This window comes from Mirounga leonina, unplaced genomic scaffold (assembly GCF_011800145.1).
Source record: "Mirounga leonina isolate KUSES-001 unplaced genomic scaffold, KU_Mleo_1.0 Mir_114, whole genome shotgun sequence".
NCBI classification, from domain to species: Eukaryota; Metazoa; Chordata; class Mammalia; order Carnivora; family Phocidae; genus Mirounga; species Mirounga leonina.
In genome coordinates this window covers 29,914,451-29,929,469 of record NW_023270265.1, presented here as the reverse complement: position 1 = coordinate 29,929,469, position 15,019 = coordinate 29,914,451, and the positions used below count along the sequence as shown (strand labels likewise).

The window sequence follows — 15,019 nt, the reverse complement described above, 5'->3', positions numbered from 1 at the left end:
ACACAAATGCTGTAGAACAAACCACTCAAATCTCAGCCGCTTATTCTCACAAGAATCATTTCTGCTCGTACCTATATAGGGCAGCTGGAAGTTGGCGGACACAGCTGGGCCCAGCTGGGCGATTCTGCAGCTCTGGGCTGGGCTGGGCTGGGCTAACATAGGGGAGGCTTGGCTGGGAGTGGCTATATACAATTTGTCCCATTCTTCTCCCAGGACCAGCAAGCTAGCCCAGGCATGTTTGCTCACAGCTACTGCAGAGGCACGAGAGAGCAGGCAGATGCATGATGCCTCTTGCTAACTAAGCTTAGAACTGGCACTTCTTCCATGGACCAAAGCAAGAAACAAGGCCAAACCCAAAGTTAGGAGGTGGAGAAGGAAGGCCCCACCCCTAGAGAAAGGACACTCCCAGGGCCCAATACAAAGCGGGTTATAGAGAGGAGTGAAGAATTATACAGAGAAGCCAACAATACCATCAACTGCACCTGCTAAATACTTCTTCAGTTGGCTTCTCCTCACCCACCTCCACGGCTACCATGCCAGCCATCACCTTCTCTAGCCAAAATGACAGTCTGGTCTCCTTTTCCCCATCCAATCCACAGGGTGATCAGAGTGGTTTTATTTAATGCAAATTTAATGATATGACTATCCTACTTTAAACCCTCCCAATGGCTTATCCCTTTGCTCTCAGGCTACAGAATAAATTCCTTCCCCTGGACCCATAAGGCCCTACCCATGCCTGCCTGTCTAGCTTCATCTCTCGCCAGCCTCCAGGCCACAAATCCTCTGCTCCAGCCACAACGTCCTTCTCTCTGTCCCTTTCATATACCTTCTTCCCTCATGTCCCAGAAGCTGTGTGCCCAGAACATCCTGCCCTCTCCTCTTCACCTAATTAACCCAGTGCATTTTTGAGATCTTACCTCATCTGCTCCTGCCTCTCTGCCCTCTCCAAGTTAAATGTGCCTCGTGTAATCTTTGGTAATATCATGAACCTCTCCTCAGAGCACTGATCACCATTACATACTCAGCGCCCAGCAGCACCGGGCAGAGAGCAGGTACTCCACAAATACTTGTTGAATACTGATGAAGTTTTTAAAAGCTAGCCTACATTTTTAAAATGAAAAGTAGCTAACACTACTCTTTTGGGGGCTGAGTTTTATATTAAAGGTATTCAGATAATAAGTGTCTATGGCAAATTGCTCTGTAGTGTTTCATCCCCCACACCGTGTTGCCGATTCTATATAAATCTGATTGTAATGCATCAGGTCTCCTTAAAGGGTTGTGCATCCCTAAACTGAACAAAGCCACAGGTGGCCCATGCTAGACACCTTCTTTCCCTACCCTCATCCAACCTGAGTGGGAGAGGGACACATGTAATCCAAAATTAGCAGATGATGCAAAACCAGCAAGTAATCTAAGTCCTTCAAAGATCCAACAGAAATTTTTTTGACCCTAGATTTCTATCTAGATAAACCTAGATAAACCATCAAGCCAACGTGAGAGCCAAATAAATTTTTGACATGTCAAGAATGAGGAAAAAAAAAAGAAAAAAACCATGGCTCAAGCACTGGGTGGCCATATAATTTATCATCCAAGCTAGGATCTTTTGAGAATTAAAAGCAATCTATCAATATTTATATGAGGACACAGGAATAAGCCAGGACATTCCTATACCCTCTCTACAAAAGAATACTTGAGGATAAACCTCAGGAAAATGAAAATCAGCCCCCCCCCCCCCAAAAAAGGAATGGAGCCCAAGAAACAGAAGTTCTAACCTAGGAGTAGAATAAATAGAAAGAGTAAGGTGACAACAGGAAGGCAGACCAAGAAAGAAATCGGTACAAATTAGAACATCCAATAATACAACTAAGAAGCTGGAATATCTTAATATAATGATGAAGAAACAGCTGTTTCTTCTGTCTAGGAGGAAGATAAAACAATTAGAAACTCAAGACAAAAACAAAAACTGTATGAGAAAGCTACAGCCCAAACTCCTGTGGCAGAATCCTGAGCAACTGCCAGAGCATAAAACAATCTACCTGATCTCAAAGCTCAGACCACTTCTCATCACGTCACACAGATTTAGTCGTGAGGATTGTCAACCAGGCTAGTGGATTCTGTTGTAGATAATCAAAGAAGCGTAATATTCTCAACATTTTATTGGTTTTAATTCACTGTGGTCTAGATTACATCTGATGCATTTCTTAATATTTCATGCTGTTCTCTGTTCTCTAATACTTTCCTAATATGGGTATCCCACACAGAAGACTATATGCTTTTTGGGTGTCCAGTCTGCATCACTAGACATCATAGCAGATGCTCCCCAAATCCTTCATATTATCTGAAAGGAATAAGGCTGAGCAATCAATACAGGTCAAGTCCTGGAACAAATGTTTTTTTAAACATCCAAATTACACTCCCATCTGAGAATTTTATTATATCAGATGTGACTTGAAATAAATTGTACATTGTGCCTGGAAGAAGAAGCCTGAGGTTTTTAACACCATGGTATGTGGGCTAATGGAAGTGTTTCACTTCCGCTGGGAGAAGGCAAAACAAGGTGGTTGCTGGACGTGGTCTCAAATCTGTTGTGGAAGGACCTCTAGCTGCTTAGTAAAGGAGAGGTAAGGTGAACTAACACCTTGAATTCATATCGCCCCATTCATATTGCTTTGAGAAGTGTTCTTTTCAAAATGTTTCCAGGTGCATTATGTCATTATTTAATGGTGACATAAAGGGAGCAAAGAGGACTGTCCCCATTTCACATGTAAAGAAATGATTGACCTAATATCACATCTAGTTTGTGCTGAGATGGGCCTGCATCAATTTGCACAACTCTTCCATTTTATAGATAAAGAAACTGAATCCCAGAAAATTCAATGACTTTATTAGCATCACACTATGCAAAGAAATGAGTGACTGAATGAATGAATGAATGCACATCTGCTTGGGTAAGACCAAATTTATGCATGCTTAAAAGAAGCATTTTCCAGTATTTTTATCATCATTCTAGACCCTTTCCTTACTAATGCACCCATTAAAAAAAAAAGAAAAAACCTCTTATTCATGGAAATATACTGAAGAGTCTTCATTCCCTTACACCTAAGAAATGGTGACCTGCTGAAGACCGTTAGCGTACGTTAGAAACCCAAATCTAGGGGTCTCAGCTCCCAAGCCAATATTCTTTCCAAAACATTATGATGCCCCTCATTGATGAGATCTTAAAAAGGAACATACCAATGGCAAGCCCAGCTGCTCCCTGCCCAAATCCTGATGATGTCTAAGAAAAAGAGGAATTGCACCCATTCCCAAGCAGGAGATCATCTGCCAACAGGCAGAGGGAGCCTCTGTGTATTCTGAAGACCCCACACAGGCCCTGGAGTAAGGTGAGGCTACTCAGCCTTGACAAATGATAGGGAACACTAATTTGGAGGTGTCATCCCTTCCTCAAAGCCCCAGCACCATGTTCCTGCCACTCAGTATAACCCCAGAGTGGGCTCCTTTCTTCTGGTAGGGGCCAACTCAAAAGGAGGACCCTCTCAGAAGTAGGGTCAGTGACTTCATCTCCCTTCCCACACCCAATATATACCACAGGAGAGCTCTGAGCAGGCTTTTAAAAGAGTCTGAGGGAAATTCCTGGCTTGGTGTGATGGTTAATTTTATGTGTCAGTTTGACTGAGCAGTGGGGTACCCAGATATTTGGCCAAACATGCTCTGGGTTTATCTGTGAGGGTGTTTCTTGATGAGATTAATATTTGAATCAGTAGACTGAGTAAAGCACATTGCTCTCCCAATGTGAGTGTCCTCGTCCAAGCCATGAAGGAGTGATTAGAACAAAAAAGCTGAGTGAGAAATAATTCTTTCTCTCTGCTTGACTATCTTCAAGCTGGGACACTGGTCTTCTCCTGCCCTCAGACTCAGACTCAGCCTGGAACTACAACATCAACTCTCCTGGGTCTCCGGCTTCCCACCTACAGATTTAGGACTTCTTAGCCTCTCATTATATTGTCTGCTAATTCCTTATAGTAACTTCCTTTACATATATATACATCATATCCTATTGCTACATATCCTACATATATATATATACACATATGTATATATATATATATATGTACATATGTGTATATATATATATATATATCCTATTGCTTTTCTTTCTCTAGAAAGCCCAGACTAACACACTTGGAAATAACCAAGGTATCTTAGTTTCCGTTCCTCCAGACACATACCCTGAAACAAAGACTTGAACTCAAGTAGCTTTTTTGGGAGGTGATCCCAAGAAATACTGTTAGGGGAGTGGGGACATGAGAGAAGGATGGGAAGGTAGCTGATAAAGCAAACAAGTTACCACAGTAGGCAAGTGGGGCTTAATCCCAATGACTCTGGGAGATAGTGTGGAAAACAAGTCTCAGATTTACTCCACGCCAAATGTAAGGGAGCTGGGGCATTTATCCACCAACTTCCACGGGTCATTGATAAGTGGCTGCTCCCTATTATTTGATGGGAATTAATTCCCTGATACTTCCAACCCGTGCCTTGTGTGATCCAAGTGAGTTCCAGTGGGCAAACAGCCCCTGGTGCTGGTGGTTAGAAGTCAGACCAGCATGCAGAGAAACGCCAAGTGCCAAGGGGATATGGGCAGGGAACCAACAGATCTGCTAGTAATGGATAGACACTCAACCTACCCCATTTCCTGCCTAGGCCAATAATGAGAACATTCTTAACCAACATAACAGCCTACGATGCTAGACCCTTTATATGCACTGTCTCTAAGCTTACCAACAATCCAATAGTTCACCATTATCCCAATTTCACAGCCAGTGAAACAGAGGCTCAGAGATCTGTTCAAAGTCACTGTTGCTTGGGGACCTTCTCATAACCCAAAAGACATTTCAGAGTTTTGAGAAATCCTCCAGTCAAAAGTTTGCTTTCAAGTATGAGTAACACTGACAGTAACACAGTGAGATGAGCAACTCTTTTGCCTCTAAAAATGGCTTCCTTCTACCTACCACCACCCTGGAAAACACATTTCTCTGAATCCCCAGTTTTATGGTCTCGAAACTCTTATTGTAACATGTTCCTCCACTACATGTAATCACATTCAGATATGGCAGCTTGAGCTACTTCCCTGGCCCTGGAAAAAAATGTTCCACTCAGTAATTGTTCTCCATCTCCCACTGAGAACAGATTTGAAAAAGAGAAAGTTCATTTCTGATGCAGCAGTGTAATCTTTAACCTGACTCTAACCATCTGGCAGAGAAACTGCCTACCTCACCATAGATGCCAAAACGACTTGGGAAGTACTGAATCGGGCACATGGGATCTGAGCGCCAGTGAGAGAGAACGAAGATGGCCGGGGGTGCAGGGCCGAGGCCTGGGGGGGGGTAGCATAAAGAGGCCTTCCTACACCTTCAAGACACTCATTCTTTACCCAGGCAGCTTTAAGTATTTAAGAAAGGGTTGATTCCATTCAACTCAGTAGGCTTCTATTGACTGACCACCGTGTGCACACAGGAAGTGAAGGGGCACAAAGGGGAGAAAACGCCCAAGAGACGGGGGAACCACCCTGGAGCATCACTTCCTGCCAAATTTACTTCGAGTCTTAATTGGGTCATTAATGGGTCGAAGGGACTGCAGAATGGATGCATTTGAACAAATACCCATTTCCTTTTTTCTGCAGGAAGAGGCTGAATGATCAACTACCCTGTTGCCAATCAGTATGCATCTAAGGGTCACCAAACAAGCCCTCCCACAATGTACCTGCAGGACGCTGTTTCTCTTCTCTCCTTTGTGCAGCATTTTTTTTTTTAATTTCATCCTATTTATTTTCACTTCTTTCCCAAGGCAACACTCCCCCTAGTGTCTGTGCAGGGATCTTGGGTTCCATTCTTGGTGCATAGGGTGCAGGCAGAAAGGGAATACAAGCCAGTATCTTGATGAGTATAAGTCACTACAAAGTAACTAGTGGGTTTGGTCAGTGTGATATTTCTGGAAAAGAGGCTGCAGATATTCTGCAGATAGTTCTAGTCATGGATATTCCCACTTTACACCAGGCACAAAGCAAAGAGAGCTAGGCGATCAAGAAGGGGAGCAAAGCTGGGACATCAAGGTCCATCCTATGGCTTCCATGTAGATGACTCTTTGGCCCTGCAGGCTCTATTTGCCACCCAGCCCCAGCAGCCCACTGTTCTTTCCTGAAGCTACACATCTCACTTCCTTCAAGAAGTCTTCCGAGGTTAGCTGTTAGGTCTAATTACGGATGCCCAAGCCAAGAGAAGCTACTCTTCACCTTTCTGGGTACCTTCCTTAACCCTTCAGTGAAGTTCCCCCCCCCCCCAAAATCTCCAACATATAAGCTGTTCATTAGTGTGGTATTTAACCTTGTTCTAACTATGTGATTCTAACCATTTCTATTATAAATTCTGAGTATGAATTTCAAAGGCCCCAGTCATTCACTTCTCTATCTCTTCCACTGTCTATCTCAGCACAACACAGACAGACATCACAGAGACTCAACAGGCTGAGGACCCCAGGACAGGAGGTGCCTGAAGTGAGCATCTCCTGAGGGTTCTGGCCAAGGCTTTGCCATCGGCTCACTGGAAAACCTGGAGCAAGTACCTCCTTCCTCTGCTTCAATGTTTCTATCTGAAAACGAAGGGAAAGCCCTAGAGTACCCAGAGGGCTTACCACAGGTCCAGCACTTCTTTTAAGCACTTTGCCATGTACATGATCTCACTGAATCCTTCCAACAGCCCAATGTGAGAGGAATTATCATTACCGCTCTCTTTTTGTAGATGAACAAACAGCAAAGAAAGAATAACAACTTGCCCGATGCTACACAGCTATTAAAAGACAGAGGCAGGATTTGAACCCAGGCACCTGGTTCCAGAACCCAGGCTCCTATTTACCATATGGCTGTTGCCAAGAAGTTCTGAAGAAGATTGCATTCGTGATGAATACACTCCACAAGTATGAATTCACACCCAAACCAAGTAATCCCACAGTCCGCCTACCTAACAGGATCCTTGATTACCCTAGCTAGCTCTATTTCCAGTTTTCCCCCTAAACTAAGTTCTCACCCAGTGGGTGCCACGTAACGAGCCCCCACATAGCAGCGGGCAGGGTTACTGGCAACAGTCCTGCGTGGCTAGCCCCACTAGTTCCAAGTTCCTCTCATCTCAACCCAGTGGGGGTGGTTTCCTCTACTCCCCAGCAAGGAGTTAACAGCAGAAAGTTGTGTGTGCAATCCTGAAGTTCTTAGACTCCATTACTTTTTCCAAATTTACTACAGCATATTTATTAGCGTACTCTAAAGAAAGGCATTTCCATAAATAATTAAACCCCAACTACACTGATCAAAATAAATGAGCAGAATAACGAGGTGACTCACAAGAGGCCCCCATTAACAACAGTTAGTAAGATACAGCCTGTCGGACACTGAGGAGCTTGGTATTTACGGTATGCAGCCACCTCAGTGGGTGGGCGGGGTGGATGTAGGATGTGGCCAGGGAACCAGAGAGACGAACCTAATCCTAAGCCTCTTTGGTTAGCCTCATGTATATTCGTCCAAGGCCTCAGTCTATCCTACCTATAAAATGGGCAGCATCCTACCTCCCCTGAGTGAAAACACATAAATCCCCTTGGAAGAAAAATGGTCTGTAAACCCGAAAAGAAAAAAAAAGAGAGAGAAAAGAGAAACCCGGGAGTGAGTAGGGATGACTATACAGAGAAAAGGAACAGTAGAGAGTCCAGACCATAGGATGCCATGTTTCTGTCTGAGCCTCAAACCCCTCATCTCTATGCAGAGTGAGTTGATGAAGACAATTACCCACGTGCGCTTCCAACCCTGACATTCTGTGAGTCTCAATGCTGTAATCTCCCCCAGGGGCCCTCTCTCCTTCGAGCTCATAGCCTAAAATGACTGCTTGACAATTAACCACACATCACCCCATGGCTTCTATCTTGGCGTCATGTGTTATTTAACTTTACTGATAGCAGTCTCATATCCAAAGCATATTGGAAGGACCTTGAGGCAAATCCTGTCTTATCCTTGTTTGTCTCTCCCTCCATCACACCCATACCAACCCCACAGTGCCCAGAACACTGCAACACGTGTAGGAAACACTCAGCGAATGTCTGGGTATCTTCTGTAAGTTCATCCATTTTCTGACGTCCAAGAGAAAGAAGCCAGGATTATTGCGTAGTCCATATTACTATCTTCTTACTAAGTGGCGTAGAGATGCCTCCAAATCTTGTGCTAAAATTCATACATGGAATAATCAACCAGGTATATAAACTCAGTACTATTAAGAGACAGTGTTTCCTGTCCTTTCCACACAGCTAAGGCATTGCCCAGTTCCCCAAGATCAGTTCAGTGAGTATGTACTGAGCCATAGGACTAGCCCTGTGCCACACGCCACAAGGAGAAGAGCAAAACTCACACTGAGGGGTGGGGAAGGTGCGGTTGTAATGATTTCAACCCTCACCTCTCATCCCTCACCTTGAAAACACTTACAAAACAATACAAAATTAAAATAAACAAGTACTGAACTAAATCATGATCACATGTGTGGTGCAGTCTTTAAATTCTCTGATCAGGAAAAAGAGAAACAAATGCTCTTAAGGAAAATTCTATAGAGACACTGCATTTGAATCTTGAGCAAAGCGGTGAATAACAGGTGCATCTCAATAGAGGAAGAAGGGTAATCCAAGTGGAGAAGACCTCAAGTGCAAAGCCTCAGAGTCAATGGGGCTTGGGACAATGAAGGGGCTTTCTTGGCTACAGGGAAGGAACCCATCAGGGAAGCATCAAACAGAGAGGTAAAGAAGTAGACCCAGGACATAAGCAGTGAAGGGCCCTGAACGCCAGGCTAAAGGACTTTGGATTTGAATCCAAGAAGGTGAAGGTACTCGAGCCAGAAGGTAGACATACTTGCTGAAATACACCTGGTTACAGTAACTGTCAAGTGATGAAGAACCCGAGAAAGAAATCACTGGCATCCCAAGGGACAAGGACTTCTAATTCCTTCGTAGCTTCTGCTCAAGAAGACTTGAGGCTGTCACTCTTCACCTATTTGGTGGAACATGCCTGAGTCCCTCCTGCATGTGAGGCAGAGCCCTCTCATCTTCACTCACTGCTGGCAAAACCAGAGCACCATGCAGACCCTTTTCTCCGTCACCCTCCACGCCAGGGTGTGGGCATGGCTAGCCAGCTTGCACCCAGCCCCTTCCCCACATGCCGGTTCCGCCCATCCAAGGTGGCCGGCTGATGCTCACATCCCCTATGTTCCACCTCCAAATCCATAAGACCTCTTTTCCCCCAAACTTTTTTTTTTATAGATTCTTTTTTTTTTTTAAGATTTTATTTATTCATAAGAGACAGAGAGAGAGAGGCAGAGGGAGAAGCAGGCTCCCCGCTGAGCAGGGAGCCCGATGCGGGACTCGATCCCAGGACCCTGGGACCATGACCTGAGCTGAAGGCAGACCCTTAACCATCTGAGCCACCCAGGCGCCCATCTTTTCCCCCAAACTTGCTGAAAAATTATCCTTCGACGTTTTCCCACTGGAAGGAAGTGTCTCAAGCCTGCCAAGAGGCCCAAGAAAGCAGGAAATCAACAAGTGAGTCAAGCCACCAGGCCTCAGGTGTACCCAGCCTTGGATAAACCCCGGGTGCATCTTCTTATCTCAGCTGGTCTGGCTTTTCGCACCTCTGTGCTCCTTACCGGATGATTCAGGGCCAGCCTATCATCCAGTTCCAAAAATCCTCAGTGACAATAACAGATGTACACGGCCCAAGGAAAACGCAGTTCTCCCTTGTGCCCCCCCCCCCCCGCCCGAGTCTTCTTGTCACTGGAGCCACAATCCACCCCCTCCCCCACCGCCCTTAAATCCAACACAACTGGGGAAGCCACTTCCCAGCACTCCTCCTTTGCCAACTATGAAGCAAGTTCCAACCACTGCATTTCTGCAATCAGGCCTCCCAATGAAGAGTTTGCAAATTCTGCTCACCTTGGAAAGCACTGCTGGATCTGAGAAGCAAATCACACCCTGTAACCCAGCCATCAGAAGAAACGCAGAGCAGACAAATAGAGACAAATAGCCTCCTGTCCTGCCCCCTCCTCTCCCCACCCCACCCCCAGCCCCAGGCCAACAGTGACCAGGAGCAATTAGTCCTGTTCTGTCCCGCATTTCCCAGCTCTATCTCAAAGGAGAGGCTCCCCCTTGTAATATTAATTAAAAACAGATTCTTTTTGTCAAACCCCTGAAGAACGGCTTCGGCGGCAGGCTTCTTTATTAAGCCTCTGAGAAGGCAAAAATGCATTAAGATATTGTGACACAAGGATTGTGAGCAGGGACGATGAAGGCGAGACAATCCAGCCAAAAGCTATTTGAAAAATCTGTTTGAGAACCACAATTAGCTGCTTCAGTGAGTGAAATACATTAATCTGATCAAAGCTGTCACTATTTTGCACATTGGAAGTAAATATTTTAGAACACAGTCCAGCTGAATTAGTTAAAGGTATGAAATCCTGCCTGGGAGCATCTGTGTGTTCTACCTCCTCGCGTGCTAGGGAAGGGTGATCTGGAGGGGACCCGGAATTTGCAGCATTCCCTGCTTCTCTTCACCAAGGTGCATTGTTGGGCACATTAATTGAAGTCCTTCCAACCAGACACAAACTGCAGGGGTTGCAGCCTGCAAATCACTCTCCACCGCCAGTGAGCTGTTGGAAAGGGAAGGGGTCCTCCAAGGGAGAACGCAGCATTCTCAACTCAGCACCAGGAAGGGGGGGGTCCCTGGCCAGGGTTACTCCAAGGAGGAGGGGGCATGGAAAAGTGGACCATCTCCTTCACAACTTTGCAGTCTCCAGAGCCATTTGCTTTGCCAATTCACTGAGCAAGCAGAAGGCATCTTCCTTCATTGGAAGGAGAAGGGCAGAATGATGTGGCTTTTTTTCTGTTTCCCTACAAGCCCTGGGGATGGAGCTCCCTCGGGGTGTGTGAAACACTCTCTTGCCCATTAATCACCAGGAACCCAGCTGGAGACTGGCATTTACCAGCCCTCCAGAGTAGAGGCTCTGAGCCCAAGTCCCCTCACCTCTCACCCGGGACCACCTGGCCGGGTAGTAATGGTCAGAGAGGGACCCAGTCTCCAGCCCCTTCTTGACAGCTTCTGGCTCAAGCCTTCCGGGCACTTCCTCCTTTGCTCCCAAGCTATCTGACCACAGTCCCTGAACCAAAGGGAATCCATGACCCCAGCCTTGGACAAGGATTTCCCTCTGCCTCCTGCAGTCCCCGGGGCACAGCTGGACAAATGGAGCCGAGCATGTCCAGCCCTACGTGCCTGACTGCGAACCGTCAGAGTGGACTTTGATTTCAGTTATATGGGCTGACTGAAAACCCTCCCCCAAAGGGAATTCATGTCAAGTAATGAGGTCCACCAAAGGCACCTGGTAGGAGGCCAGGAAACCCCAAAGTGTTCACAATTAAGCTAGTGGCCTTCCCAGAAAAGGACATGTTTAGTACTGTGGAAGTCAGAAGAGACGATGGAACTCTTTTCATGCCAAAGGAGCCTGGTGCTAGGACATCTCCCTCCACGTTGAAACCAATGATGAGGGAAGCTTCCGGAAAGTTCATCATCCCCATCACTCCTCACCCTGGCTTTTATCTACAGCATCTTCCTTTCCTGTCTTCAGGAAAGGGGGACCAGGAACAAAACCAACCTAGTCATGTTGCAGACACTGGTTTCCCCATTCCTCTCACAGGGATGTTTCCTTAAAGTCCATCAAAGACAGGGCCCCGTGAACATGTTCCCTCCTCTTTCTCTCAGAGCAGCACAGACCTGATACTCAGTGAAGACTTTCCCACTGATACTGCCTGCACAGTATGGTCGGAAGAGGCAGATCCAGCCCAGGTGCTCAGGAGGCAGTCGCTCTCCACCAGAAAGAAAGGACAGGACGACAGGATGGGGTCCCTGCACCCATGTGTGTTACCTTGTCCTTTGCTTGGACAGTTAAGATTGGCCAAGAACACAACCAATAAGCATCCTGAGGGCTGTTCCTGGATTTCCCAAATCTCACTGCTGTCACTAAGGGCTCCAAGGCCAACTAGTCCACTCCCCAGGCGCTTCTGCCCCTCTTTCAACTACAAGCCATTTCCCCCGGGGGGGGGGGGGTGCCCTAGGGCTAGACTTGCCCCCTCACTTCCTCTGCTGCACCTCTGCATGGAAGATGGGCAGAGAAGGCCATTCACACGTTTTGCAAAAAGCATCCTCTCCAAAGTCCCACCGGTAAGTCAACACACAAAAAAAACGATCCTTAAAATAAAAGCACAGACATAAGAAAACTAAGTAGAGTGAATTTATATTGTCCAAATGTGACAGTAATAAAGTCATAGATATGTGAGGACAGCACCTCCTCCTCCTAGGGATACATTCACTCCCACCCATCCTCTTCATCCTTCTCACCCAGTATGAACGTGAACAAACACACACATACACAATTCCTCATTCTCAAACTAAAACGAAGTTGAGATTCACAGGCCCTGCTGTCAGAGAATTACCTCTCCCTCTCTCCCTCTCTCCTCTGGGGACTTGCAAGTCTTCACCCATCCCTGCCAAGGCACTCCATACCCATCCCCTCCCCATGCCCAGAGTTGTGCATTCCGAAGCTACGGAGGTCTTCACTGGAGGCAGATGAAGCCAGCCACCGCGCCGGTGGGCAAACAGACCTCGCAAATCCTTCCAACCCAGCATCTGTACCCGGGCTGGGCTGCCCGATCTGTGCTGTGTGTCATTAAGAACCAGGAAATCTGTACTCAGCAGCGCCGATGTGGTACACTCTGCGGACTCCTGGCTTTCCTGTTATTCACTCTTTACCCCTGTGACACCCCCGGGCCCCTTTAAAATAAGGCCAGAATTTTCCAGGGAAATCTTTAATGCCAGTCATAAAGAGAAACACAAAGGGGAGGGGCGGTGCTTTCCGATCAAATGAGCAAAGCTGCCTATACGGACATCCATCATGCTCCAGACTCTGCCCAACGCCGGGTTCTGATTTGATCCGGAGAGCCAGAGAAGAGGAAAGGATTTTTGCAAGACTGGCTGAAAGTGGGGGGCCGTGGACGGGAGGGGAGTGAGAGAGATCGCGGGAGGCCGCCCCCCCACCTCCGTCGGAGATAGCGTTCCCCGCGGTTTCTCGGCGTGGCCGCACGGCTCCGGGCCCCGGCGGGCGGCGGGGTTGAGGAAGCCTCTCCGAGAACGCTCTGCGGGCTGCAGTAGCCGCCCGGGCCGCCCGGGCTGCGAGCCCGACGCCGGAGTGGACTCAAGGGCGCCACCTGTCGGTACAGCTGCTCTCAGGGGAACCTGGCCGCGGAGAAGGGAGAGGTGCGCAGAAAGCATGGGGACCCAACTCCACTCCGGGAGCCGTTTGTGATGCGGGACACAGCGGCCGAGGCGGGGTTTTTTTGCTCAGACTTAGTGTACTTATTCTTGCGTAAGGGTGAGGGGTGCGGAATGGGTGCTGAATTTCACTTCACGCTTTAAACTTTTTTTTACTGCCTCTCCTGTAGCTTTCCAGACAGCTGCCTGGGTTTTGAAGGGGGACTCAGTGTGACCTGAAGGCCCGGCCGGGCTCGGGCGGACTAGGCGCAGCCTTCCCCCGGGCTGGGAGAAAACGCCCCTGGAGCAGACAGCAGCGACCCTAAGGCCGACAGGAGTCTGGAAGTCCGAGTGGCCTCCAGCTCCCGGGTTCCCTTTCGCGTGATTGGAGGGGAGAAGGGGGGGAGGCTCGGCAGTCGCAGGAATCCGTCAGTTTGCCAATTCAGGCCGCGTCCTCACCCACGAATTCAAGCGCCGGACGGGAAAACCCACTCTCCAAGCCGAGTACCAGGGAAAGGGACCACAGATCCCTTCCCTGCTCATCTTTAAGACACTTCTTCCCCTCCCCTCCGGGCGGCCCCAAACCTAGGGTCTCCAGCAAACAAACGTACACACCATCTTACAACAAACTCCGCTAACCTGTTGGGGGCGTGGGGGAAGCCGGATGAACCTGTTCTCTCTACAAGTCAGGGCGCCCCCGCCTCTGCCTCGACCCTCCAGCAACTATCTGTCCCCCGTTCCCGCCCTCCATTCAGCCCTGCTGTCAGGAGACAGGCAGATCCGCCGCGGGGCAGGTACTCACGCTGCTGTTGTGTCCCGACCAGTGCACCATGGCTTGATTGTGGGCCGAGTCCCCGGTCAGCGCGAACGAGGTGCTGGGCAGCCGGAGCTCTTCGGCCGCCGCCCCCCCGGCCCGCGGCGCCTTCACCTCCTCCCGGAGACCCTTGGCCAGAGGGCGGCTTCCTCTGGAACCATCGGCCAAGGCAGTGGCCCGGGCGTCCCCGCGTTCCAGGGCACGGGAGGGCTGCGCCCGGCGACTCCTCCTCGCGCCGCCAGGCTTGCCCGGAACCGGGGTGCCTTGGCCCCACCGCGCGCCTGCCGGCGACGGTCCCCCGGCTTCTCCCTGCTTCGTTCCAACGCTGCCGCTGCCGCCTCCTGGCTGGGGCAGCGGCTCAGGTCCGGGCCGGCGCCCCAGTGCGGCGCCTCTCCGCGCCGTCGCCAGCTCCTCTGGCCACTGGCTTACCACTGCCCGCGGGAAGAGAGGAAGCAGCACCGGGGGCCGCGAAGCCGCGGCCGCGGGGCGCCCAGGACCGCCCGTCGCGCCCCAAGTGATCTCGGCGCCGGCCAAGACCCACGTCGACAGGAGCAGGAGCCCCGTCCGGGCGAGAAGCGCCCCGGGCCAGCCTGCGGGGCGCTCCGTGCGCGCTGCCTCCATCCCGCTGCGGCTGCCGCGGCTCGGGCTGCCGAGAGTGTGGCGCCCGCCGAGGTGCGGGTCCGGCGCGGGGGGTGTGCGCGCGCCGGCGAGCCAGCGAGCGAGTGTGTGTCGGGGGGAGTGGGGAGGGGGCGGCCGGGAAGGAGGTGGCTCGGGCTGGCGCGCCTCGCGGGTCCTCTCCGCTCTTCCCTCCTCGCTCTGGATCGCTCGCTCTC

General features: G+C 49.3%; 1 protein-coding gene across 1 annotated transcript in view; it reads right to left on the bottom strand.

Annotated features, from left to right (window-relative positions):
* The window catches only part of SORCS3 (sortilin related VPS10 domain containing receptor 3), a 577,834-nt gene extending 563,027 nt beyond the window's left edge, over positions 1-14,807 (bottom strand). The window contains exon 1 of the mRNA XM_035028663.1: positions 14,175-14,807. Within this exon, the coding sequence (XP_034884554.1) occupies positions 14,175-14,807 (633 nt within the window). The remainder of the gene's footprint in view (positions 1-14,174) is intronic.
* Positions 14,808-15,019: the final 212 nt, after the last annotated feature.